Here is a 27,602-nt window from a genome sequence, read left to right on the forward strand (position 1 = left end):
CCTTTTACTTGTTCCACAAATCCATCAAGGTTGAGGAAAGTGAAGTTAACAGAACTCATACCACAAAACAGATAAAGTATACTGACCCCTCCACACCCCTAAAAAAACCCAAACCACTAATAGATACCTACCATAAGTACAAATCATTTTACTAGCTTCTCTGAAAAGAAGAATTCCATTTGGAGATGACACATCAAAATTTAAACGCTGTGATCTAAAATATAACAGTAGAAATATTCAGTCACCTCACTAGAAAAGCTGCAGTGCAACTAAGACAGCTACCCCCTTCTTTGTTGATACAACTCATTTATGATTAACAAACTTTTATTCCCACTTGTAGACTAGTGGCTTGTGGGACCATGACATGCACACTACAATTACTAACATACAAAATCAACATTTAAAAGGCAAGCATATTCCAAAGGAGAGAATGATTTTACCCAGAGAGAAAGACTCAAATGATAAGGGATTCCCTACAGTAATAAGGACGAACAGTACTACTACTGCTACTAATAAGTACTAGTAGTAGCAACAGCAGTCACTTTCAAATGACTTGTGAGCACCCTTCACTTACCTGAAGTTCAGAGAAAGGCTACAATTTCTTTTTAATGTAAGTAATTAGGCTATACTTTTACTTTAGCTACTAGATTCCTATAATCTAATTAATCAGGAATTCAGCTCTGTAAAATGCTTGGTAAATGCAAAATCTGAGTGCAGTCTGTAATGAACATAAACACAAGCTTGTATGTGTACATTCAGACATGACAGCAATTACAGCACATGCCAGTCTCATCTCTGCTGATGTAGACATACTTACATAGGCTAGAAAAAAGCACTGTGTACTCAATGGGAATTCAGTCACTAGGGTTGCAGCAGCTTTGGCCAATGGCCTTACCTTGAATCCTGGGGAAAAGGAGCTTTAGAACAAAATTTTCAAAAGAGCCTAAGTGACTTAGGACTGCAAGTCCCATTTTCAAAAGTGACCTCACACTTGGAAGCTCAAATCTAAGTGAAAAACCAGTAAATTCCTAAAAGTTTCTTTTGAAAATATGACACTGGCTTAACAGTTGCTTGTTTACCTTTTATCTCTTTTGGGGGTGGCTTGGGAGCCCTATCACTGAACACAAAGGACCAGAGCATTTCCTGGCTGAAATAGTTGTGCTACACACATTTTTGGCAATTTGCAGAGTGGTTGAGAGAGATCAAACGTGGAGGGAGTAGTTCAATCCTTTTTTTTTTTCGCAACCCAAATTTTTTCTCCCTGGATCCCCCTTTACAAGGTCTGCTACTGTGAACTTCGGGGAAAACCTGTCTCTTTATACCTTAAAATAGATGAATAAAACATACACTGAATCAAACATTTGTGTATTCTAGAAGCAAACGATGATAAAGTCTGTCAGAGACAAAAACCAAAAACAGAACATTTCTTCAGTATCATAGCAGCATAATGCACCATTTGATACTCTGTAACATATTTTAACCATGTCAAAGTGTATTGTATAATGCATTCCAACCTGTAAAAGGTAATGCAGTACACAACTCAAGAAAAAATAGACCCTTCCCAGATGATGTTCTCTAAAGGGAATAATACAGATTGTCTGAATACCAATAGGAAGAAGGGCAGCATTAATATGGAAAGTAACTTGAGGAGCTGTCCCTTGCTTGAGATCTACTGTACTTGTTCCTCTTTGCTTTTGCTTACTATTATGAGTATCTTTTTAAGTCCCTTTCCAAACACTTTGTCTCTGAAGTAAGCTGCAACACCACTATACAGGCAACACAGCACACTATTTTTGTGTTGCGTCAGGAGTACAAGGTTAAACATTTAAAATACTTTATTACACTATTACCATGATAAAAAGAGGAAATTAACCTACACAGGCAATAGGTAAGGCCACAGCAAGCAAATCTACAAAAGGAAAGACACTGAAAATTGAGCCTGAAGGTCTGTGTTGACATTCAGGGCTGATGCACAAGTGATACACACTAGCTTTCGGCTCAGAGCTAGATTTAAACCTTGAAGCATCACTGGCCCATCACTCATATAAGCTAGATATTTTTTTCAGCTTTAAATATTTTTCACCTTTTTCTTCCTTTTAAGTTAAACTTGTGAGGAGAAAAATAAGAACTGAATAAATCATGTATTTCTCTGCTGAATGTCCCAACTCCCCCAGTCCTGGAAATAACCAGCACTGAAACCATATTAGGCAGTGTCCTCCTTGCTCTGCAAAATTGTCCTCTCCCTTGGAGCATTACTTTTAGTATTTGAGATGCAATGATAATATCACTAAATGCATTGTTCAGTGTCATCACAAACAATAGAAGTCTGAAGGCAACACAAGCAATTTAAGGTACTTGCATCTTATAAAAGAATCATTCCAAGACCTCTTCACTGAGCCAGTGAGTGCTAAAAGGATTGCACAAAGAGGGAAGAATTATACTGAGCAGTTATCCTCAGTCTTTGTTGTCTTCTGGGCAACAGTACCAAACCAGTAATATACTGAAGACAGTGTTTGTACTTTGTTTTCCATTTTAACTTTTTAATTTTCTGGGGCCGTTAACAACATTGGAGGGTCTTCTGGGCAATTCATTTCCTGCTAAACATGGTCTGGGAGCCAATGACATAGAGACTGATTATGAACAGAAGTGCAACGATACATCGGTCCCATATCAGACTGGCACCGATATGAGGAAAATTGAAAGTATTGGCAATTGGCTTTTTTTGTCTGATGTGGCTGATAACATGGCCAATAAATGCTGTGTGCACGTGCGCAGCTGCAGCTGCAGCATGCATGTGGCAGGAGCACAGCTGGACAGCGCGGAGAGCAGTGGGGTCTGTCGTGGGGGAAGGGACGAGGGGGTTCTTAGTGGGGGGGGACGAGGGAAGGGGCATAGGTGGTGCAGCTCAAGGCCCCTGTGGTGAGGGAGGGAGTGGGGCTGGCGCTGACCAGCCGGGGTGGGGTGGGACACAGGATGGAGCCACAGCTTGTTTGGGGGGGGTGGCTCCTGCTACTGCATGCACCCTGGGAGGCCACAGGAGGGGGCGTGTGCCCCCAGATCTGCATGGGGCAAGGGCGTGCTGCTGCTGTGGGCTGCACCAGGCTCTTCCCCATAGGGGGACTGCACCAGGCTGTGCTCAGGGCGGGCAGCACTGGCACTGGGGGGGGGGGAGCAGTCACCCCAAAATTTGCTGTAGGCTCCCCCATTGTCCCGCTCCCAGCGCCGCCGCCTGTCCTGAGCACAGGCTGCCCCAGCCCCACCATGGGGAAGAGCCCGGCGCAGCCCTGGCTCCAGCCAGCAGCAGCAGCCCATCCTCACCCTGTGCACAGATCCAGGGACCCCCCCCGCACCACGCCCTCCTGGGCTACAAGTAGTGGTGGGAGCTGCCCCCCCCCGTGCCCCCTGGACAAGCTGCGGCTCTGTCCCCTGCTCCACCCCAGCAGGGCAGAGCAGAGCAGAGCAGTGCTTGCCCCTGCCCCAGGCCCACTCCCTCTCTCACCATGGAGGGCCTCAATCTGCCCCCCCCACACCCCTTCCCTCCCCCCGCCCCTTCCCCCACAGCAGACTTATCAGCCCTATGCTGATCTCCAGGCTGCATATTGGAATTGGATCGGTATCAGTCAATATGGCTCCATAAAAATTGGCCATTGGTATCAGCCCCCAAAATCTCTATTGGTGCACCCTTAATTATGAATATAACTGTGCTAGATGCCCTTCTTCTGCAGGATGGATTGGGGAAGCATTCAGCAAAGAAACAAAAAAAATAACTTTGGTGCTAAACTTCAAGAGAAAGAAATGCTTTCTGGCTCCCCACCACCTGCAATTATTTCGTAGTTGCAGGGAAGAAATTACAGAATATCAGTACTGACCTCCACTAAAAATTCGACATTTACCTAGATTATCATAGTATGGAATCTAAAACAACACATATTTTCACCTACTGCTAATAGTAGGTAACTGCAGTATCTTAAATATTCCTGTAATGAATCCCAAATCTTTAATGGATTAATTTTTAATGTGTACCCTTTTGGTAAACCAAAGTAAAGGTACTGAAGGGAGAGTGATATTCCAACTTCTTGTTCCATAGCACATTCCTAAATAATGGTGGCAAAGTTAGGAAATTCCACTAATGTGGTCATAAGTATAACACAAAAATGTAGGACAACGTTTTGTGAACTATTTTGCCATTTTCTTGGCACTTCCTAAATATGCCTTACCTGTTTTGCATCAACTCTGCCATTAGCTTCAATATAGGAGTTGTACATGCTGGTTCACGATACCACAATTCAATAGCTCTTTGTAGAACAGTAAGATATGATGGGTATCTTTTATAGTGTGAGTTAAAGGTTAATTGTAAAAAAAAAAGATATTTTACAGATCAACTTTACCCTAATTCTATGACGCTTTGTTCAATTGGTGGCTCTTATATATTCATGGTACCATGTACACAGTGAGGATAAGAGGTCATAAATTTAAGTTAGTCAGTGCTTAAAATGATACATTTCATGGAAACCTGAAACATTAAGTGGTAGACAGGTAATATACATCATATTTGTAACTTACATACTGAAGAAAATTACAGGAAAATGAAAGTTCTATATTGTGAGGCCAATGCATCAGTACAGGTATAAAATGAAATTGTATTTGATGACTTTAAAAAAATCACAAGTAAAAATTGAACCAACTTACATCTAAGTTGGCAAGTTTTGGCGCAAGTTTTGAATCTGAATTGCCACCTGCTGAGAATCATATTAGCTATATAAATGGTTGGGGAATATTGCATGTAAAAAAGGGTTCCAGATTACTCAAACTGAGAAGTCAGAAAGGCTATATGGGAGTGGGGAAGAAGAAACAACAAAAGTAGTTTTCAAAAAATACCCACAAAAGGGGTTTGTCCAGGTTCACCAAGGAGGTTATAGACCTTTTACATTAAGATTTAGAAAGAAATAATACAGAAAATTGTATGTTAATTATACTCTGAAGTTAAATGAGGAAAAAAGTTGTCAAAGGTAATCGTATTCAGATATTTAACCACATAATTAATATATTAATGAGGGTCTGATAGTCGAGTTTCCCAAAATACATATATAAGAACTGGGTTTGACAAAGATTTATAATTAGGTGAAGTAAAATTTGAAGCAGCTCAGTGCTACTAGTAAAAAATACAGAGGCTTCTCATCTTATCAGTGAATCAAATCATAAGTACACAATTAAGGCTGGACTAGCTAGGCTGCAAATTAGTATCTAAATTGGTAATATTTCATTCTTCATAATGTTATTTTTATTTTTTTCTTTGACATTTAATAATACACCTTGCTTTATTTCACCCAGTGATTCACAGCCAGGGAGCTGGGACATCCAGGGGTACACGGAGATCCTTTGAATGGTGCCAAGAGGTGTGAGAAGATAAGCAGATAAACACAGGCTCAGGCTCAGTCTCTGCCTGGTCATTACCTCACCCTCACTACCCTGCCCCTATGCAAGGAGATAAGCAGTGTAATAAAGCAACACCCATTGCTCAATTAACAGAAGTTATTGAAGGGTGCCTCAAATCTAATGATGGGTGCCTTGAATCTAGGCAGGTAGGGCTGTGTGAAATTTCACTGGGTGTTTCATTTCAAAGCTGTTTTGACATGTTTCAAGCTTAAAACAGTGACATCAAAATTAAACAAAAGGCTTCGAAACAGCTTTGAAATGAAACAAGGGCACTCAAAACATTTTGAAAGTTTCGAAATGTTTCAAAGCCGGGATTGCTGCAGATCTGCGCATGGGATGACAGTATGCTGCCACTGCTGGCTGGGGCCAGTAGCAGCACCAGGCTTCCCGGTGCTCAGCACGGGATGCGCCCAGCACTGGTCCCAGCTGGCAGCAGGAGCCTGCTGTCATCCTGCACACAGATCTGGGGGGCCCATGCCCCCCAGGAGGAGTCTGGCACAGACCCGGAGCCCTCCTGAGGGGCACAGGCCCCCGGATCTGCATGTGGGATGAGAGCAGGCTGACGCTGCTGGCTGGGGCCAGTGCCGGCACTGGGTTCTTCCTGGTGCTCAGTGTGGGCTGCGCCAGGCAGACTCAGGAGCTGGTGCTGGCCGCAGCCGGCAGTGGCAGCATGCTGTCATCCTGCATGCAGATCCAGGGGCCTGCACCCCCTGGGAGGAGTCTGGCACAGTCCCACAGCCCTCCTGGGGGGCGCAGGCCCCTGGATCTGTGTGCAGGATGACAGCATGCTGCTGCTGCCAGGCTTCCCAGTGCTCGGCATGGGCTGCGCCCAGTGCCAGTCCCAGCCGGCAGTGGCAGCCTGCTCTCATTCCGCGTGCAGATCTGGGGGCCCGCGCCCCCCCCGGAGGAGTCTGGCACAGACCCACAGCCCTCCTAGGGGGTGCAGGCCCCCAGATCCGCATGTCGGATGACAGCAGGCTCCTGATGCCGGCAAGTGATATGAATTTTGCTTGTCAGCAGTTTGAAGTGCAGTTTCCCAGAAACCTCTGCACCTATCTCCTTGAAACTTGTCAAATTTCATGCCCTCAGAAGGGGCTGCTACCCCTGCAATTTTCATTTGAATCAGGCAAGAAATGACAAAGTTATAGGTATTTTCATGATTCTGAAACAGTTTTGATGAAATTAAAAACTGTTCCTTTGAAATGGCGAAACAAGTTGAAACAAAATGGTGCTGTTTCACACAGCCCTATAGACAGGTTGAGAACCACTGATTCAATGTAACTGGAAAGGGTAGCTGGGTGTTTGCAAAGGAAGGAATGATCGAGATGCTTAACGTAGGGTTGGAAGCAGAGGTGCCAGATTAAGCACTCTGAGATAATTTTTTTTTTTAAACCCTAAGAAACATTACAATATTTGTGCTCCTAAATCACTCTTGAAAATCTCATTCTCAGGTAACAGCTGGGACTGGGGGTGTTCAAGAGAGACTGCCTATAGTAAGTGTAGGAATGGAGAAAACTTTTATGCTTTAGACCTGAAGAAAGCAAGGCTCTGGTACATAAGGAAAACACGTAAGTGGAGTAAGGTGGTAATGGCATGGAAATGGGAGACCCCTGGTTCAGTATCTAGCTCACTTTGTGGCTATTTAAATGTCTGTGCCTCAGTTTCTCCAACTGTAAAACAGAGTCAATGCTACTTACTTTGCTTGCCAAGGTTTTGAAATGGATGGATTTCACTGCTTAACACTGCTTTGAAGTGCTAAGCAGCATTATTTTACTTATTGTATCTCAGACTATCTTATACTTTACATTTACATTTTATTTTTGATTTCCATTATTTAATTTTTTTGTCATTGTAGTTTCATAGCAAGCTTTTGATCTGTTTTTGCTTCTACTCACACTTAAGTAATATGGGAATATGTGATGCAAGGGCCTGATAACATATTAAGGTACTAATGCAAATTTGACCAAATTATTACCAAGTGATGTGGGACTGCTAGTTGGTAGAACATTAAATTCTGGGCTCATTCTAATTCCCAGTGGACAAGGTGATTACCATCCCAACCTCTCTCCCTGCCCCCAACCAACCCCTCCCTGCACAAATCCCTGACATAATTGGTATTAATTGTAATTCTTAATGGCAGTCTTAGCAGAAAAACTGGGGTATGAAAGGCCCATGAAAAATGAATTATCTTCTCCCCCACAGAGTTGAAGGGAAATGTTTTGCCTAAAAATGTCTTTCTTAGTTTCAATACAAGTCAGTAGACTCAGAAACTTTTACCAAGTTCTCTATTAAACTTATGCCAGGAAGATGTCCTATTAGCTTCTGCAGAGCTGCCCTGAGAGGCCTTTATATCTTCCATGGATTTGGGGAGGGGGTATCTTTTAAAAAATGACAATATGTACCCCCAAAAAAAGAAATTTAAGTTTTAATGGGAGAAAAATTAATCAAACCATGGAGAGCCAAGTCTTGACACAATACAGGCCTTCTGGTGGAGACTAATGTCATCATAGACAGCACTACCGATGAATGATATTGCTGTCTCTAAGAAGGGAGGTATTTTGGCTAATTCTGTCTTTTTGTCCGAGGCCTCTGGAGACTTGCTCAGCTTTTGCTGCCAACTGCCTACGGCTCTGGAGGCAACACTGCATATTACAGAAGAGACTGACATTTGAAAAATACTTACAGAATCTGCCTCTTCTCTCCTAAGAGGCCTTTTTATTTTAAATCAGTCCTAGCATGTGCATATACTATCAATATTTCTGCATTCAATAACTAAGATTCAGCCCAGTCTCCCAGTTGTGCATGCTAAAACTCCATCAAAGGAAACAGAAAATCCTTGCTGTGTCTTCTATCACTTTCATTAATCCACTGATATTGAAACGTGATTCCAAAAGAGCTATATTGTCCTGACACAGGGCAAGACACTCAAAATACACCAGCTGCCATGGAACATGCAGGAATGTGAAGCTGGATGTTATCCTTGTCACAACCCAAGGGTGTGATTTTTTGTTTGTGTGTGCTTTGGCACTGCTAAATTATTTTCCCGCCATTTGTAGCTTTCTTTGCAGGGTGCATTTCTTCGTTGCAGCACAGAAATGCACGTTGCAAGGAGTTCCCTCCATTTGTATTTAAATTTGTGCCCCACTATTGGTCAGTTCTAAATTATTCCTACGTGGCGGCTAGCGATTGGCTTGCTAGCCGTATAAGAGGCTTGAGTGATTTCCGCCCAAGTCGGAGAACTTTGAGCATGCTGCAAAGTGCCTCTAAGGAGATTTGACTTGCAGCTAGCTGATCAATAGACTGATCACCTATCGATTCTTCTCCCTGTCGCCGAACGATCCCTCGACGTACCCTTCCCTGCGCGCAAAAGTTCCATGGAGCCTCGAAAAGTTCGTGTGAGTGAATCAGAGTTCTTTCAGAGTCCTTAAACTAGGATTTAAGTGAAGTATTCCTGGAAACGTTCCAGCCTACACCACGACCATCTTCGGTGTAAGTAAATAATCTTAAACAACCATTAAGCGTCTGTGCCTAATTCTAGCGTGCCACCTGCCTTCCCCGACCCGGCGTGTCCGGGCTGCTGGCCACAGCCCGCAGTGCACAAAAGGGCCTCGGATCGTTCCCAGCCCGCACATGGCGACGAGGATGGGATCAGGAGAAGGCAAGCTGGAGCTAGAATTAGTTAAGAACTGCCCTTGGCGCAGTGGAAAACGCCAAGTAGAAAATTTCATGGAACTGGAGGCGCATATCGCTTACCACCAGGCGGGCGGAACGGGTGAGAGATTTATCAGTGGACATCTTTCGCTGAAGGGAGAAGAGGGAGCTTCCGAAGACAGAGCCCCGAGAGAGAGGGAAGTGTATTTTCACCCCGCGGCATTCGGGTGTATAATGGGTGATGAGCAGGTCCTGTTCAGGCCCCTCGACACTGTGTCCCTCGCCAGAGTCAACCTGGCAGGCGAAGAGAACCCGACCCTCACCCGGGAGTGCGCCCATTGCCTAAGATATGCTCGGGAGAGTGAAGAACCAGTGCCGATCGGCCAGTTCTCCCCCTTCATGGTGGCATCTAGATTAAGGGGTCGCGAGCTTCCATCCGAGCTCCGCAAAGATCTGGAGATGGAGGAATGCGCCGCGGATGAGAGGGTGGCCCCACAATACGACAAGGGGGGAGTGTTAACTGCAACTTTTCGTACTATAACTGATTTAATAAATAAGAATTTAAGTTTGAAAGCCCAGCTGCGTATGGCTGTTCAAGCGGTCAAAGAAGCGGCTGTGAAAGAAAATCCTGAAACGCCATGACAAGATGGCACCGAGCAAGAGGGAGACCGCGTGGAAGAACCGGAAAAGAAGGGTGGAGCTTCAGAGGAACCCACGAGAGTTCGGTCAGCGACTCCGCCCATCAACACAGCGTCGTTTCCAGCGACCCCGCCCACCGATGCAGCGCCGTTTCTGACGACCACGCCTTCCTGCTGACGAAAGGGAGAATCAAGCGGAGGAGTGCATCCGCCCCTCCTGCCTGAAGCGATAACGGCAATAACTCCCACAGCAGCAGTGACTCCTGCAGCAATAGTTCAGCCTGTAACAACATCAACTCCTGAAAGAGCAGCTCGTCCTGTAACAACGATCAACCCAGTGACTGATGCACAAGATGCCGCCACCAGCCGCATTCGTGCTTGGACAAAGTTACGGGAGCTGTATAAAGAATCTGAAATGGAGTCTGATGAGGCTATAGTCTCATGGCTGGAACTCATGTCTATGGAGTTTGTGTAACCTCCTTCGTCAGTTGTCCCGACTGCGTATCCTGACGGAGCCAAGATTATCCGGTGATCGGGAATGTCGACACCGGACCAAAATTCAAGGCACAAAACACCGCGAATCCGATCTTCCATCATTGCCACAGAGAACACCAGAGGAGCGATACATGTTTGGATTTCTCCTACAGCGTTCTGGACTCAATAAGCGGCAACTTCGGATTTTAGGGGACGCAGGCCAATGGCAACTGGCCTATGAGTTAGGTTTCCATTACCTAGAAGAATTAGACGACGGCTCCTCGACGATTTCATCTAGTTGAGTGTGCAAGAGAGGATAGATTAAAGTAGCAAACACTTATATGTTTTGAAATTAATAGTGTAGTTCCATAAGAATTTTTGTAAATATTTTGAGATACGTTAACTTATTTTTTTGGAGTTTTTTTTTACAGATCCGGAATTCAGAGTGCGTGGCGGAGAGAAGCCCCAAGAAGGATAACATCATCGGAAGGAGTGAGGGCCTGATGCGCGACTTCGCCATAACGCCCACTGAAGCCCTGATCGTGCAGTTTTTTGTTATGAATCTGATTATGTGTATATGTATTTGTGTTGGTTATTATTTGGTTCTATCCCTAGAGGATGAACTTCTTATGTTAGCGGATTTTGTGTTTACCCGTTTTGTTCGACGACCCGTGATAAGAGCTCTTAATCACTCGAGTGACGAGCGTGCAGCATAATTTAGCTATGCCTTCAGCAAAAGGGGATGTCACAACCCAAGGGTGTGATTTTTTGTTTGTGTGTGCTTCGGCACTGCTAAATTATTTTCCCGCCATTTGTAGCTTTCTTTGCAGGGTGCATTTCTTCATTGCAGCACAGAAATGCACGCTGTAAGGAGTTCCTGCCATTTGTATTTAAATTCGTGCCCCACTACTGGTCAGTTCTAAATTATTCCTACGTGGCGGTTAGCGATTGGCTTGCTAGCCGTATAAGAGGCTTGAGTGGTTTCCGCCCAAGTCGGAGAACTTTGAGCACGCTGCAAAGTGCCTCTAAGGAGATTTGACTTGCGGCTAGCTGATCGATAGACTGATCACCTATCGATTCTTCTCCCCGTCGCCGAACGATCCCTTGACGTACCCTTCCCTGCGCACAAAAGTTCCATGGAGCCTTGAAAACTTCGTGTGAGTGAATCAGAGTTCTTTCAGAGTCCTTAAAGTAGGATTTAAGCGACGTATTCCTGGAAACGTTCCAGCCTACACCGCGACCATCTTCGGTGTAAGTAAATAATCTTAAACAACCATTAAGCGTCTGTGCCTAATTCTAGCGCGCCGCCTGCCTTCCTCGACCTGGCGTGTCCGGGCTGCTGGCCACAGCCCGCGGTGCACAAAAGGGCCTCGGGTCATTCCCGGCCCGCACAATCCTCATGAAGAGGTTATTCTGATTCATACTCCCTAGATGACCATCACCCAACTAAACTAGTGCAACCTCTAAGTCACATCCTGAAACACTGTCAAATGATGAGGATCAAAGAAGTCTAAAGGACTATCTACTAACTCCGTCTCAACACAGACCTTTTCAGTAGCATCTTAACCCTTCATGGGAAGACTAGACATACCAGTTTATCAACAACAGCTCAAACTATATTTCACTGAGACTATGTTAGTGGGCTAGACCTAGAAGAAGTCTTACAGAAGCTGTTTTTAAATTTCCTCAAGGCATGGAACAGAGAAATAAGACAGCTTTCTCTCATTCATGACTGACTAATGCATATATTCATTTACAGATAAAAATAAAATAAGAAATTAGTTCAATACTTTTTAACAGACTTTTAATTTGTCAAATGGAAATGAGGCAGCAAGACAGTACCGTGTCCAGCCAGGGATGCTCAACCTATGGCCCATGGGCCATATGTGGTTCATTGAGCCACTGCATCTGGTCTGTGGGGCTCCCCACAGGTCCAGACATTTGGCAATAGGGGAGTGGTGGCCAGTAATATGGCCATGCTCCCCCTGCCAAATCCCCAAAATCTAATCCCTGCATGGCCTTTCAGAGCAAAGTTACAGCTGATTTCCCTACATAGCCAGACCACTCACTGTCCACTTCTGGATCGGGGCTGCATCACACCCCTCCCCTTGCAGGGCTGGGCCATACCCACTACCCTCTTTGTGGAGCCAGGTCAAGCTCCTTTCCCTAGTGTTGGGGCAGCCTGCCTGCTGCCTCCCGCCCCACTCTGGCCAGATGGTGGTGCCAGATGGGGATGATACCTGCCATGCCTGCTTGGGCAGCAGATCAGGAACATCAACTGGATCTGGCTTGTGGACATGCCAGGCACTGCCAATCCAGTGTGCTGGAGAGCACTGTGTCTAGCCATCTCTCAGTGGGAACAAAACCAGGTGTTTCATTGAACACAGCTGTTGGGTACAGGTTTCAACCATGGTTTCTGAAATGGTGCTGACCACAATTTGCCTTTGGCTATACCAGGAAGTTACACTGCTCAGCAGCAGAACTGAAACATGTTATGAACATGAGATATATTTGTTAGCAAATGCACAGGTTTAGGTAAATACCTGCATAATCTTTGGAGCCTTTTAAAACTATTTCAACCAACATGTTTGAGATAAAAAACAACTGGAGATCCTTTAAATACACAGGGATGTCATATTTCAAAAGCTCAACCACGTGTCTACAGTCAATGGCAGGTATGGATGACAGAAACCAAATTCTGCATAAACTGGAGCCAACCAAAATGCTTCCATATTTTATTTTTAAAAGTTACAAAGAAAACAGCTTTTATGTTGTTTTTTTAAAAATTCTCAACACTGAAAAAATGCAGAATTCAGCTAATTCATGAAGTGAAATTGACTAGTCTATTTTCAAACATGGAATTTAAACTGCAAATTAAAATTACTAATAAAGTTTTTAGAAATATATTTTATGTTGTAGAAATATATTTTAGTTTTAGTTCTCTAGCTCAATAAATGCCCTTTATAATATTAACTATCTATGGCCAGGGTCAGCAATGTTTTTGAGCACAGTGCCAAAAACACCAGCAACCTCAACTTGTAATATGTTGGCATACCAGGGGCAGATAGCAGAGGAGCCACAAGGGGCCCAATCCTTGTTGTGGCAGTGAAGCCCTGGCACCTTGCCTGCTGTCAACCCTGAGACACACGTGCAAATTTGGTAATACACTTACTAATCATTTGAAAAACATACTACAACAGAATTTGGCAATATTTTTGGGCAGAGTGCCAAAAACATCTGCGACCTCAACTTATAAGATGTTGGTGTGCCAGGCATAAACAATGGGGAAGCTGCAAGGGGCCCAATCCTTGTTGTGGCAGTGAAGCCCTGGCACCTTCCCTGCTGTCAACCCCAAGATGTGTGTGTACCTGCTGCCAGCAATGAGCTGGGCCGGGGCTCTGTGGACCCTGGTACAGCCACCGGCTGCCAACCACAGCTGGCCCAGACTCTGGGCAGGCCCTTGCCACCTGCCACAGAGCCCAGGCTTCTCGCAGCAGGAAGTGGGGAAGTTTCAAGTAGCTGCACTGGGTTGCAGCCAGCAGTGGGTGCATACACGCCTTGACGCAGATGGTGGGGAAGGGGCTGGGGCTGCACTGCTGCAACAAGGATCAGGCCCCTTGCAGCTCCCCTGCCATCTGCCCTGAGGCATGTGTGTGTGAAACAAAATGCTTTACGGGGGCCACACTCTGGCATGCATGCCGGGGGTTGCCTATCCCTGCACTAAAATATAATATCTTGAAAACAAACTACCCTTTTGACTAATACCTAAGTGTCACATGCTCTTGTAAATGTGATATTTTTAAAAGATGCAGAAGAATCTTCAAATGTTTTTAGAACCGAAATTTAAGAAAAGGTGTTCCACACCTGCTAAAGCCTGATGAAGTACATTTTAAAACATAAAACTATTAGAGTGGATTGGGATTTTGTGAAATAACTAGACAGGAAGCTTCAACAACAGATTACCTTTTTGAAAATAAAACCACATAACACCTCTTTTCCTCTGCAGAATCGGGCTACATTTAGTTAGCTAAATAAAGCCCACTCTCAGCCTACCAAGGCAACTGAAGTCTGTCTAGATATTTTCTTACTGCAACATTCCTATTTTTAGGCTTCAAAACTTCGTGCCAATTGGCAGAGATAGGTGAAAATTTACCAGGGGTGTTCCCATCCAATTTTAAGACAACAACAGAGAGTTAAGAGACAACTGGTTATGGTCCTGGGCATTAAACTTTAGGCTGGTGTCAGTTTGCAGAAACATAGACAACACATTTACATTTTATAAAAGTGTCCTTGAAATACATATCAAAACACGACATTATTTTACCAGTGGAATAACACTAATTAATAAAAATGGATTCTGATTTCACTTAAAATGGCAATTTTATATGAAGTTATACCTGCATGTTCAGACCTGCCCTACAAATTACACAGACCACATTTCCTGAATATAAAAGGCAAATAAACTTTCCAAAGATATAATATTGTAGCTGTAGTAATACTAGAATCATCATTGACAGCTTGACATATCAATATTTCAGGAAGAATAAATGACTTTCATATCCAGGATTTTTTGTATTGTCTCCTTATTCATCTTTCATTAATGGAATACTCTGGGAAGATCCTGCACTTTTCCACCTGAAACTACTTAAAAATATTTGGAAATATTTTAATAAAGCCTTTTGAGAGATCAGATAATACAACTTTTAAACAAATTTTACTATTATTATAAATATTTGCTCTTCATCCCTTGCCCAGAGGAAAACTATAAATCTTGTCTCCACTGAATGAACACCATTTATCATATTCATTTTCTTGTCAATACAATTATGAAAAGCCTTTGGCCTTTTTCCAAGGAGCCTGATTTGCTAGAGAAACTCAATTAGTATAAGCAAGCCTACTACAAAACAGCCCTATTTGGCAATCTAACACAGCTTTAGCATACCTGACAATTCACCTCCAAACCATGACCCTAATAACCTTAACTTCTTTGTGAAAATATAGAACACAACGGTTTCTAGATCAAAAACAGAATCAAAGGATTTACAAGAATTTATTTCTACTCATTTTTGCCATCTCCTGGACAAAACTTAAAATCCAGATACTTATTTCAATAAGAAATAAGGAAAACTAGGACCTATGAGTTGAACAATTTAAAAATTAAAGATCTGATCTTGAGAAGTCCACACAATGTGAAGTTTTCTTGAAATCAATGGGAAGAGATTAGAAGCAAAACATTTCCAGCCAGCTTTTGAGATAAAGAATTACATTGTCCAGTGTACTCTAATAGCACTGATTTAAAATTGTTATTTCCAAACAACTACCTTTTATCTATCTTACTTGACACTATCTTCTATTATTAAAAATGAACATTTTTTTCTTGTTGATTTATACTGCTGGTTTACTTGCTGCATTTCTCCCTACCTAAGGCAGTGAAAATCATCTATGTCAGTTTCACTTTTGTTTATAGTCAACTCCACTTTCCAACGCTGAACCAGAAGGGCTAAAAATACTTGTTTGGATAAAAGAAAAAGGAAAACCTATTTTTCTTCAAAATAAATAATGCTGAAAAATTTTAGATAATTTTGAGCAGTTTCAGTTAAAACAGGTTTCAGTCTATAAAACAGAAACAGCAGTGGGCTCTGGGGGGAGGAGGGAGGGAATGTCACATGTATCAGCATCCCATGTATCAGAGTCCCCATGCTGAAAAATGGTGGCGGGGCGCCTTAACTAAAGCTTGTCAGATGAGCTTTAGTTAAAGTGCCCCCACTGCCATTTTTCAGTGTGGGGATGCTTATACATGTGACGCTGGAATCTGCTGGAGCATGGTAATTACCGCACGATTACTCGAGTCTGCTCTGACACGCTCTGATTACAGTGTGTTGGAGCAGTCTCCCTGCACGTATATAGGCACCCAGTAACTGATATTAATTTACATCCTACAATGTTAATTATCATCTCACAATGTAAATAAAAGCCTCCTCCCCCCCTTTCCACTTACCAATTTTAGTTTTATTCTTTATGTGCAGCAAATAAGAGCTTATATGATCACAGCTTACTTTGCTATAATACTTGGATCAATAGGAGCAGAGGGCTGCATCCCAGCCAAGATTAAATGCACTGAGCAGAAGAAGCAGGCACTTGCTCTTCAAATCAAAGGTGGCAGGGGAAGGATGATCTGTATCTGTGTACAGGTATGTATGAAGAGAGAAAATATATAGAAAATGATGGGACTCAAAAAGGCCTTGGACAGATAAGTTTCACTCAAAGGGTATATATATCAGCCTTTTATTTCAGTATTAATGCAGATTAATGGGAGGTCTCTTGGCAGTCCAAATCTGAAGTCAATGGTTGATTAAAAATAGCTTATAAATGACTTCATATGTTTTCAAGACATTAGGAACAATGGAAACAATCGTGTGTTCTGTACCTTCAAGACCAGTATGCAGTGGACTTCCCATAAATTGATCTGCTCCTTGCACAGTGGAAAGGAAATCAGTTACCTGTAGTACATTTTCCACCACCCTTGGTCCCAGAAACCGCTTTGCAGTTCCTGTGTCACTGAATTTAAATAATCCTTTCCCTTATTGTTTCAGGTCTGTAAGTAGTCCCATGCAAGTGGGGCTTGAATCTAAGTAGTTACTTGCAGACCTGCAAAGTTTTAAAGAAGGCCTTTCCAGTTCTCAGCAAGAGTCTATCTACTGATTGCACAGGGCCATAGATAAGACTGTAAATGGTTCAACATTCCTGCCCTTTCCTCCTTTACATTATATTCCTAATCATAATTCTATAATGACAGAATGCTCTCCAGATATAGCATTTTTGTATAAGTATCCTTTAGCATTTGTTGAAATAACCCTTGTTCCTAGTAAAACAGAACTTGTATGTTATTTTATGTATGCTATAAACAAATTCATAGAAATCATGCAGAGTATTAGCAGATCTAATTCAAGCTATATTATACCTTTCCCATTATATATTAAAACAGTGAGTTTAATTATAAATGATGTGACAGAATTCGTGACTTGTGCACTTATTAAAAATACCAAAGATTTCCCTTTGTATTAACGGAATACCATTAGGTATTAATAGATACATTAGCATATCATTAAGAAAGAAGACTAAGATACTAAAGCAAACACAGTAGTTCTGGAGTTTACTTATTGAGGGAATCTGTAAATCTAGATAGATCTTTATTTTCTGAACAAGAAAAATGTCATCATATTAATAAAATAGATATAAAACATAGTTATTGGCTCAAAGAAAGACCAGATTAAGCTAGATATAGGAATCCCCCATGAATTAACACTTGTAAAGCAAAATTTTGCATCAGTATTTCAGATAATTTTTAAAGCAACTTTAAGTGCATTATTCTTTTGCATTAAAGTCACCATATATTTAACAAAACATCTTGGGCTAGCAATGGGACTGGGAACCACTTGGATATTTTCTAGGGTATTAGTGTGACCAACAAAAAGTGACCTCTCTATGGTCTGTCTCAGTTAACTGCATGGTTGCCATTGTGCTGTAATTTTAGCTGATTACACATTAGTTCATTTAGCTTTGTTTCCTCTTCCCCACTGTGCCATACTATTAAACTAATGCAAGGGGCCTGGTATCCCTCTGTGCACAGAGCTGGTATTGTCATAGCGTAATAAGGATACATCCAGTCAAACAGCATGGTGTAGCTGGTCTTTGTGTTCAGTGCAAAGGCAATCCCTCGAAGATCTCTTGCCAGCCCGATCAACATACGCTGTCAGTAGGAAAGAGACACAGTAATTGATTTTCACGTTAGCGCAGAGCAGATGGAGTAATAATCAGCCAATAATGAGCACATATCTGATTTTGATTCATTAGTTTAAATGTCTCTTTCAAATCCTTCTCTATAGAAAACCATAGATTTTTTAAACAAACAAAATCTGCCCAAGTTTATGGCAGCAACATAACAAAATGCTTAGGGAATGTTTCAGGTTACTCAATATATTCTGTACCTTTTAATAAATCAAACTCAGAAACATAAGGTGTGGATGCTACACATATAAGTTTAATATATTAGTACAAGAAGCACTTTTAAAGGAATGATATCAGTAATAAAATGTTAATTCAAACTTGCAGTCTTTTATGTGAGGTATAAGACTAATTGATCCTCACACTAAACCTACAGTTAAGATTATATTAAAATGTCCATTATTTTTCATTTTCACATGCTTATCTCTTTTTGGAAAACTCTTTTGGGATGTAATTTTCTAAGTTTTCAGCCAAAAAATGAATTTTTGGAAGTTGATACAAACTCTGTGCACCCCCATTTTAGCTAATTGTGTAAAAGTGAAAATATACATTATTTTTTCTGACAAAAGATTTAAAGTTTTTTAAGGAAGATGCAACAACTCAAAAGCCGATGAAATTTTCCAGGTAGATAATCCTCACTGATAGTTCTAAGTGAATGAAAGATTAGTTTTCAATGTACAGAATATTTCATGGATAAATTATGTTTTGTTTACTTGACTACTGAATAACAAATATGTCATATTAATATTAGTTATGGATTATAGATGTGGTTTATAGTCCTTTTTCATTATGAAATACCCAAGAACTCCAGGGATTGGCTAAACTGTTGAAGCATACAGAGGAATCAGGAGGGAAGATTAATGCTTTAGCCTTTTCTTCTTTCTTTAAAAAACTAGATATCGAAATACATCTTCAAGACTAGTGTATTTGGTGACAAGGTTAAAATATTTATAAGTGAAGAAGTATAAAGGACAAGGTTCACATATCGGCTGAAACTCCCTCAGACTAACTAAATGGAGTGCAGCAGATTACATTCAGGAGTCTAACTAGGATCTCATACAAGTGCTCAGTTCTACTTCCACATATAGATACATTAACCTCATTAACTTCAGTAGGAGTTGCATATATTTATTGGACGGTAAACTGGATTCTTTGCGAAAAACTGGTAACTTGATGTTGGTATGAGCACCCTAACAGCTGGATTTCCTCGGAGTTGGGGACACGGCCTGACCTTGCAAGATTCTCAGTGCCCTGAACTCTGACAAATTTTAATAATAGAGATCACCTGCCAAGAAACCATCAACCCATAGAAGACTGGGACCTAACCATTGCATTTATCTACAATTTACCAATTGATGCATTTGTTCCATAATGTAGAAAATAAATATTTAGCAGATTTGTGCTCTAAGTGGAAAGAATTTGAGAAGTTTCACATCATTTTTCATTTACTATTAAACTGTGCTACTGACACAGATGGACTGACATAATTTTTTTTTAGCTGCTTTAAAAAGATGCGGGGAGCTGCTGCTCAGGAGCATATGCATCAGTTGTTATGATCTACCTGTTATATTTGAATGATCCTGTAGCGATACAAGTTAGCTACATTGCCCTAACACTGACCCTGAATTAAGAAAGGTTATAATTAGAGGCATTTTGCTATAGTTGTATTGCTACAGGCAAACAGAGATAGCAGTTGCATTCTAAAAGCTTGTATCAGTATCCTCTGATATCAATAAAATTGCTGTATTTGTCTGTACCATAATATGTGACAACAAGTTCAAGGTAGGATGAAATAGGAGGATTCAAATACAGTCTTGGCTTTTTGTCCATTCTAGCTACAGAAAGAAAAAGCTAAGACATTTCTAGAGAACGAGGCAAAACTAGGAATCCAAAGAAAGATGTGGAAGATGTTTAGCACCTAGAACTTGCCTTTCTTATATGCAGTAGAACATGCACAGAAGGAAATAACTCATGGTCAGGTGGTGGATAGGGCCTACATATACACATAACTAATCCACCCACCAACCCTAAAGTTCTTATCCATTTATTTGTAAAAGTAACTGTTTTTTGGAAAACATTCCTTGGAGAGAACATGTCTTTGTAGTGAGACTTAGAAGCTACTCCTAAATGTACGTGTATAACACAGTTTAGGTGATGACACTGCCTTGTACTACAGAGCTTTGCAAGAACAAGGTAATTTCATCTGCCATTTGAATTTCTGTATCAAAAAGCAACTGAGAAAAGAAAATTAATTTCTTTAGCTTTATAACAATGATTTCCAAAACTATTATTATCTAAACAGCAACCACTATTAAGCATACTATTCTTTATATATAAATTGTGATCTATAAAATTACATATTTTAGTATGCGTCATACTGAACTCACTGGTTTAATACTTCCTTATTGGCAATTTACTTTATAAAATGACAACATGGCTTACAGACATTGAGGCCAGAACTGCTCTTTCAATGCTAGATACACAGATACCCCAGGTAAAACCCTGGCGTCATAGTTATTGACAACACTATTCTAACTTCAGTAAGGTCAGGGTTCACGCTGAATCCTGTGCTCACTGAGCTCTCCAAGGGGTGGCGTAATAGACTTGTTAGACCATGAATTTTCAAAGGTATTTGTGTTTATAAAAATTGTTAAGAAAAATAGTAAATAACATGATACATTTAGGTATCACCTTTGGGGGTTTCAGTCTTAAGAACTGAAGAGTATCTCACGAATTTAACATAGTAATCTAAGTAATCTAACAAAGGGAACATTTCATTCACCACTGAAATGCAGTCATCTCTGGGGTGCAAAATCACAGCTGTTTAGCAGTACTCAGCAACACTGCATAAGGATGTAGGATAAGTAAAGAACAGTGTATCCAAGAGACACGGTGAGTAGATGGTAGAGAGGGACAACACAGGCTTTCACATATATTAATTTTTATACCAATTTTTGCACTAACTGATTGGTTTCAAAATATTCTTCATCTGTAAACCAAAAGGTACTAAGTTTACTTTTAATGAATTTAAAAGATTGCTTTTTCTATTATGATGTTATTGTCTAATCTTAAAAAAAATATTTCAAGCATTGTTACTAGAAAAGAACTCAGCATTTAAGCATCCATAGGAAGAAACTCTAAACTTGAATTGTGACTTGACAATGTGTGCCAAGTTTCTGACTAATGCAATTTGAAACAGACGAGATACCACTCACACCACCCACCCCCAAAACAGGTTTTGTAATGGAAAGTCTGACAGACCCTTAACTATAGTAGCACTATTGGGTGCAGCTATAATATTACCCTCATAATTCTACTATATAATAACAACAAAGAAAAAAAAGGTGAAGGGTCATTGCGCTTTGTCTTTAGAATTAAGATGGCTGTCTTCATCCTTACAGCATACTCTTAATTCTGGAGACACGTCTTAATAACCTCTAAATAGTTCCAACAAAAGAGCCGTGTCAGAGGAATGAGCAGGCCCCAAGGTGTTTCAACTGGAGTGTTTTCATCTGCCTTTATTGCTCTATCCCTCTCCAGAATTAAGGCAATAACCTGTGATAAATTATTCAGGAACTGCTACAGGGATCAAAGCAAAATCATTCTGTTAAAGTGCTGTTTGCAACATTTGGCACTTAGTGTGAAAACTTTTAATGTGTGCAAGCTGAAAATCAAGGATTTTAAATAATTTAACAGCATGGAGTTTCTACAAACCAGCTAAAGATAGCATGTTGCTATTTAACTGCTTTTCCCTCAGATACATTTTTTCATTCATTTCTATTCAAACTGATGATGTCATAACTAACATAAAAGTACCACTGAGGTTCAGGCTAGCTAGTCAATATATTACTTAGCTGGATTGTCAGGGCAAATCCAGAGAATCTGAAGGGAAGAATTGGCAATTGGTTTAATACTATGATTTTTTCCTATTCATTTCAAAGTGGAAAAAAGCCGATGACACAGATTAGGTCTTCTTCAATTATATTCTATTTTACCAGAAAAGAAACCCAGGCATAAGTTTTACATATAGCTTGGTCAACTGCAAATGTATTTCAACAAGAGCTCTCTGGCTGTGGTTATTTTTTAGTTGTGAATTTAAAAATATATAAAAATAGCCAGTTAGAAACTGTTAGTAAAAACCACAAATTAAATGAATTTGGCAGTTGTGGGCCATTTTCATAGTGATATTTTAACCATGTCACTTCCCTGCAGATCAGAATGCTAAACATTTTATTGAAGCACAAAACTGAACTGTTTTTCTCCCAGTACTTGGGGGAAAAAAGTACCTGAAAGCACTTCTGCATGTATTATTTATTCATCATGATAGAAAAATAGCTTCAACCAAATAAATTATGTTTAAAAGAATTTAGAGCAAAAGTTTTGTTTACAATAAAGCAACAGATTTAGTTCTTTATTGGTAGCTCAAAGCACCAAGTTTTCTTTATACAAATTAGACAGATGGTGCTTACAGTAGAATTTACTAAAGGTCTGTCACAACAAATGCAGCCAAGCTGCATATTTAATCACTGCAGAACCTTGTCTACCTGCAGCTGCCAACTGCTAATCCAATTTCCCTGATAAATGTGGCAAGAGACACGATCAGCAATAAAGAGCATCTAACTCCATTTTCCTGCAGGGCGTCTTTTGATGAACATTTAGGACGGAAGCAAGGAGTGCACTGTGTGGCCCTGGCTTGTGGCAGCTGCATGCATTTTGAAGACACAGTTCTCAGGTTACTCACTTAATTCTGCCACTATCATTATGTTGCTATTGATCTCAGTAGCTCTTGTCTACACAGCATTACTCTAGATGAAGCTGAATCAGGCAGTTATCATGCATCAAACTTGCTCAAAAGCCTGGAGATTTCCCCTTAATTACTTGTGATTTTATTTGCAAATACCGTTAAAGTGTAATCAAGCAGTCACTTTCCAGGGTTGTTAAGAACTTGCTAGTTTAGGGATATATGACTCCACTCCATTAAAATGTCTCCAGTAAGGTGGTTTCTATCAAACCAGACATAACTGCATCAAAATTGTCTTAATACGACAGTATCCTCAAATAAGATAAATGCAATTTCTTACAAAGAGAATGGTTCTAAAAGAATGATGTCTTAGTTCTAATTTTTAAAATCAGTAACAAAAAAAGCAAAAGAACTCATCATAATTATATTTATTCAATGTATGAAAAGCAGTTTACAAATTAAATACTTAAGCAACAACAAATGTAGAATCTAGATTATGTGATTTTCCATTCCATTCATATTTTCTAAAATATTGATTTAATCCAAGTGGGTATTATGAGTTATATATCCACTAGTAATGCAAAGATGTATGACAGATAGCACTTCTGATTACTGTTTATATTTCCAGGAAAGAAAGAGGACAAATGATGGTGAGGCAGTGTGAAGGTTTCCATCATATTTTAAAATAGTAAATTAAAAATTACTGTTAGAGCTTTTAGAAGATTATAGTATGTATCTGGAACGGGCACTCTAGAGTGCATTGTTAACTGTTTTTTCATAATGGGAGAAAGGAATCTATTTAATGTAATACTGCTCTAATGTATTATCATTTCTGATGATGCTGTTTCCATTTAGCAAGTCTTTTTCTTGCCTAAAATATACTGTTGTTTTGACACAAACAGCTTGCTACACTTAAGGATTTTACTAATAAAACATAATGTTGTGTTAGATATTATGACTGTTGCCACAGCTGAACTGACTTGTCAAATCAATCCTAATATGGCTCCCACAGGCACATAAAAACCTTATTTAGCTATCAGTTATCCTAATCACTTTGTTCAGTTTAAGGATGCAATACTTCAAGACCAGTTCCTATTTATACATATATGCCCAGCCATTTAATAAAGTCTTGATTTATATATTAAATTCTTGTTTGAAAAAATACTTTAAAGATGCAGTGTTTTATCAAGTGTATTACAGCATCTTTTCTTATCCTCCCAAATAAATATGTTAATGCATATAAAAAGATACACACACAGAAAGAAGGACTCATATATGAAACACACCAAATACCACAAGAGGCATATCTGTCCCACTGAGTGTGTATGTGACTCAAATGAGATCACTTTATCTGCAAAACACTTACAAAATCCCAATGGCTTAATTGCACATTTATAAAGTCGTTTACTTTTATGGGAAATCAAATATAGACTTTTTAGCTCAATACTATAAAGGAAATTATACATATATGTACAAACGTATGTGGCAAAGATGAAAATACAAAAGTCAATCTGTTGCAAAATATTTTCATCACAATGAACTTATTTTACCAATAAATATTTTCTTTCCCTATAAATGAAATGACCTACCTTTGCCTCCTCTTGTTTAAAACTATTGTTGAATATCTGAGTTAAAGTTTCAAATGAAACTGTGAGGGGAAGCATGAAATTTTCAAACTCATCCTCATCTTCACCTATAGGGGGAAAAAAAAAAAGCAACAACAGAGCATCACATCATCTTCATACTGCCATTTGGCAGGACAGTACCCAATCCCATCCACCTTTAAAGGTCAAGATACCCAATGACCTTTAGTGAAGGGCAGCTTTAGCTAAGAACAAAAGGAGTAGGCCCTTAGTTCTAAAATGTTTTCACTAAGGCACACAGATTGAATTAAAAAAAATACAAGTTATTTACTGCAAATAACTTGAAATTGAGACTACTCTCTTTTCCCTTTTATAATTCTATTCTTACTAATCTAGTAGTGTGTATGCACACCTATGTGTAATAAAAACACCATATTTATTTATAATATTCTTTTTGTGTATTACAGATATACTAAAGAAATATTATAAAGACTGGCAAGTCAAGACTTAACAGTTAGAAAAGTTTGTATAAAGGATGCCTGTACAAACACTTGCAAACCTTCTGTGTATGAGCATATGTCTAAAAAATGACACAATCACACAGTATTTCTTCCATATAGCCCCTGACTCATTTTCATGCACATGATGAGGATAAAATCAGGGCTGAATAATAAAGATGATTTCTGTTTGTAGGATTCCTACCTGATTTGTTACACAAGTTGGAAGGTGCATAGACAACAAGGCAGGGAAAAGGAGGTCAGCCTCAAGGTTAGGCCACCAAATGATGTTGGGGAGAATAGACTTCTATGCCTTATTTTACCTGTCAAAGACTTCCTATGTGATGCTGGACAAGTCACTTAAACCAAACTTTTCACAGGTGTTCACTAATTGTGTGTCCCTCATTTCCCAGGTGCCTGACTTGATATCTTGAGGTTTGATTTGCTTAGTGTGCTGAGCACACTGAGTTGCAGTGTTAACTCAGGTGAAGTTGTGCTTTGACAAAGTACTAAGTACTTGAAAAAATCAGACTTAAGTTGTCTCAAAACTTGGCACACACAATTAGTGGAAACTTTTCATTTTATTATCTGTGTCTCAGCTCTCCATCTGTAAAATGGGGATAATTATAGTCCCTGACTGCAGAGACATGTCATGAAGCTAAATTAATTATCATTTGTGAAGCACTCGGGTCTGATAAGCTCAGGAGAAAAGTTCTAGAGAAATTTAATAATTCTGCCTTCAGAGCAGAGTTTAAATAGTCTACAAAGAAAGTAAGACATGGACTCACAGGATGAATAATGAAGAGAAAAAAATACTGAAGCTACTCATGAAGTGAGACCATCCATCTTTTGCAATGAATAAGGCAGGGATCATATCTAAAACACTGTTTTTGTTCATATAAATGAAAACTGTATCATCATGATTCATGTGCACAAAGCGAAGGAAATTCTAATTGTGCCATCTGAATTGTAGCATTTCCTACATTTTGTAAGCTTGTATTTGTAACCTTAACCGTGTTCTTTTAATACTGGATTTTGTTCTCGATTTCCTAGGTTTTTAAAAAAGCAAAATGAATAAAGACACTCCATCACATGGCTTTGTACTGACACCCACTGGACTGTCATCAGCACTGAAACTTTTAGATCCCCTCCCAGACCACTCACTTTTGAGCTAATGGGAATAACTTGTGGCAAGAGTAAGTTGTGATCTTCCATGTGGACCAACACTGAAGGGGATGAGACACTTTGCCAGCACATTTCACAGATACTTGATAACTGTAAGGAGCTGGGTGAAAGTTGGGGAATTTGGGTTCCAGACCAGGCTCTGAAGGTACCACTGCTATTCTTCTGTCTGTTACCCCCAAGGGCTTGACCCTTTCTCATCCATGCCTAGCAACCTGTACTTGACTCTGACCTGTCTGTTCCTTGACCTACCCCTTGTTCCTAATCTACTCTCTCACAAATTAATAATTCAGTCTTAGACTCTATTGCCCTAGCCACCTGTTGCTAAACCAGTCCAGTCTCAGTTACCTTCCCACAGCCCAGTTTCTTGTCAGTATAGACTCCTGTCCTCTCTTCTACCCCTATTCCCATCCTAATCTTAGTGTCTTTTGTCAGTCCAAATCCTAATTGCTTTTCCTTTCTTCAGCTTCATTTATGATCTCAGCGGTTCCATCTTCTTCAGCCTTCTGGCACCCAGTTTTGCATGTTCCCAGTCTTCTCTCACTCCAGCTCTCGGTCCTAGTCTCTTGCCCATCTCCCAGTCCCAGACTCCCTTTACTTTCCATATCGCCCAGGTCCAGCCTTCTGTTCCCCACCAACTCTAGCCACTTCTCTCAGCTAGTGACAGTAACAGTCTTTCTCCCCACCTTCATCCAAATGTCATCAGACTTTTCCTCCTCATACCCCATGTTCCCTCTGACTTAGGAAAGATAGATTCCTCCCATCCTAGTGCCTGGAAACTAGCAAGGTCACAGAAAGCACAGGAGAGAGGCTCCTTAATGTCAGCTTCTGCCCCTGTCCTGTACAGAGAAAATCTAGCATTCTCAGTGAGGATGGATGCCTTAGAATTCTAGCTAAAATAATCTAAGAAATCTCCACTGACAATCTGCAAACTGAGATTTTTCAAAGGTTGATCACTTTATCAAATCTGGGTGTTTTTGTCAAGGCTAGCAAAAGACATCCTTGACACAAAGGCGACCTTTCTGCCAAGTTTTTTGTTCCTGCTCCATGATATCGAAGCACTAGAGCAATTTAAAGAAAAAGTCATTAGAAGTTTTAACATGGGCAACACAACGAATTTTCTCTTGCTTCATTTATATACATGGCAGAAATGTTTTGGCTAAAATTATCTGACAGAAAACTTCAGTTAGAACAATTTGGCAGTCATAAGCAAGAGGAAAAAAAGGTTTTATGGAGGGAAATACTTGGCAGTACAGAACCATGCAGTGCTACCAGATTCTATAGTTGTTGCTGTGACTGGAGAAAGGAATGACCGATCAAACAATTTTTCTACCAAGCCAACTTCCAAAAAGTTAAATTTGTCAGAGACGATGCAAACTTTAAAAATGCTCACTCATCAGGAACTACTTAACAGCTATGCAAATATCTATGTCTATAATCTCTCTTTAGAAAATAACTTTTAATGAATATAAAAGCATAATTTCATAGATAGTTTACACATTGTTCAGGTACTACTTCTTTATTTTTTTTATAATTTGTTTTGGAGCAAACAAATTAATATCCAAATCTTGAAAAAAGAACCATGTTGGAGGAGCCCTACAAAGTTCTACTGTGC

At 40.2% G+C, this 27,602-nt stretch overlaps 1 protein-coding gene across 5 annotated transcripts in view; it reads right to left on the minus strand.

Annotated features, from left to right (window-relative positions):
• Positions 1-27,602, minus strand: part of RANBP17 (RAN binding protein 17) — a 283,580-nt gene that overhangs the window by 66,430 nt on the left and 189,548 nt on the right. For all 5 annotated transcript variants that reach the window (XM_059733449.1, XM_059733448.1, XM_059733450.1 and 2 more), the window contains 4 exons: positions 24,315-24,418; positions 17,861-17,949; positions 4,218-4,325; positions 132-214 (listed from right to left, as the gene is read on the minus strand). In XM_059733449.1, coding sequence (XP_059589432.1) covers positions 132-214; positions 4,218-4,325; positions 17,861-17,949; positions 24,315-24,418 — 384 coding nt within the window. The remainder of the gene's footprint in view (positions 1-131; positions 215-4,217; positions 4,326-17,860; positions 17,950-24,314; positions 24,419-27,602) is intronic.

This window comes from Alligator mississippiensis, chromosome 9, assembly GCF_030867095.1.
Source record: "Alligator mississippiensis isolate rAllMis1 chromosome 9, rAllMis1, whole genome shotgun sequence".
Classification (NCBI taxonomy): Eukaryota; Metazoa; Chordata; order Crocodylia; family Alligatoridae; genus Alligator; species Alligator mississippiensis.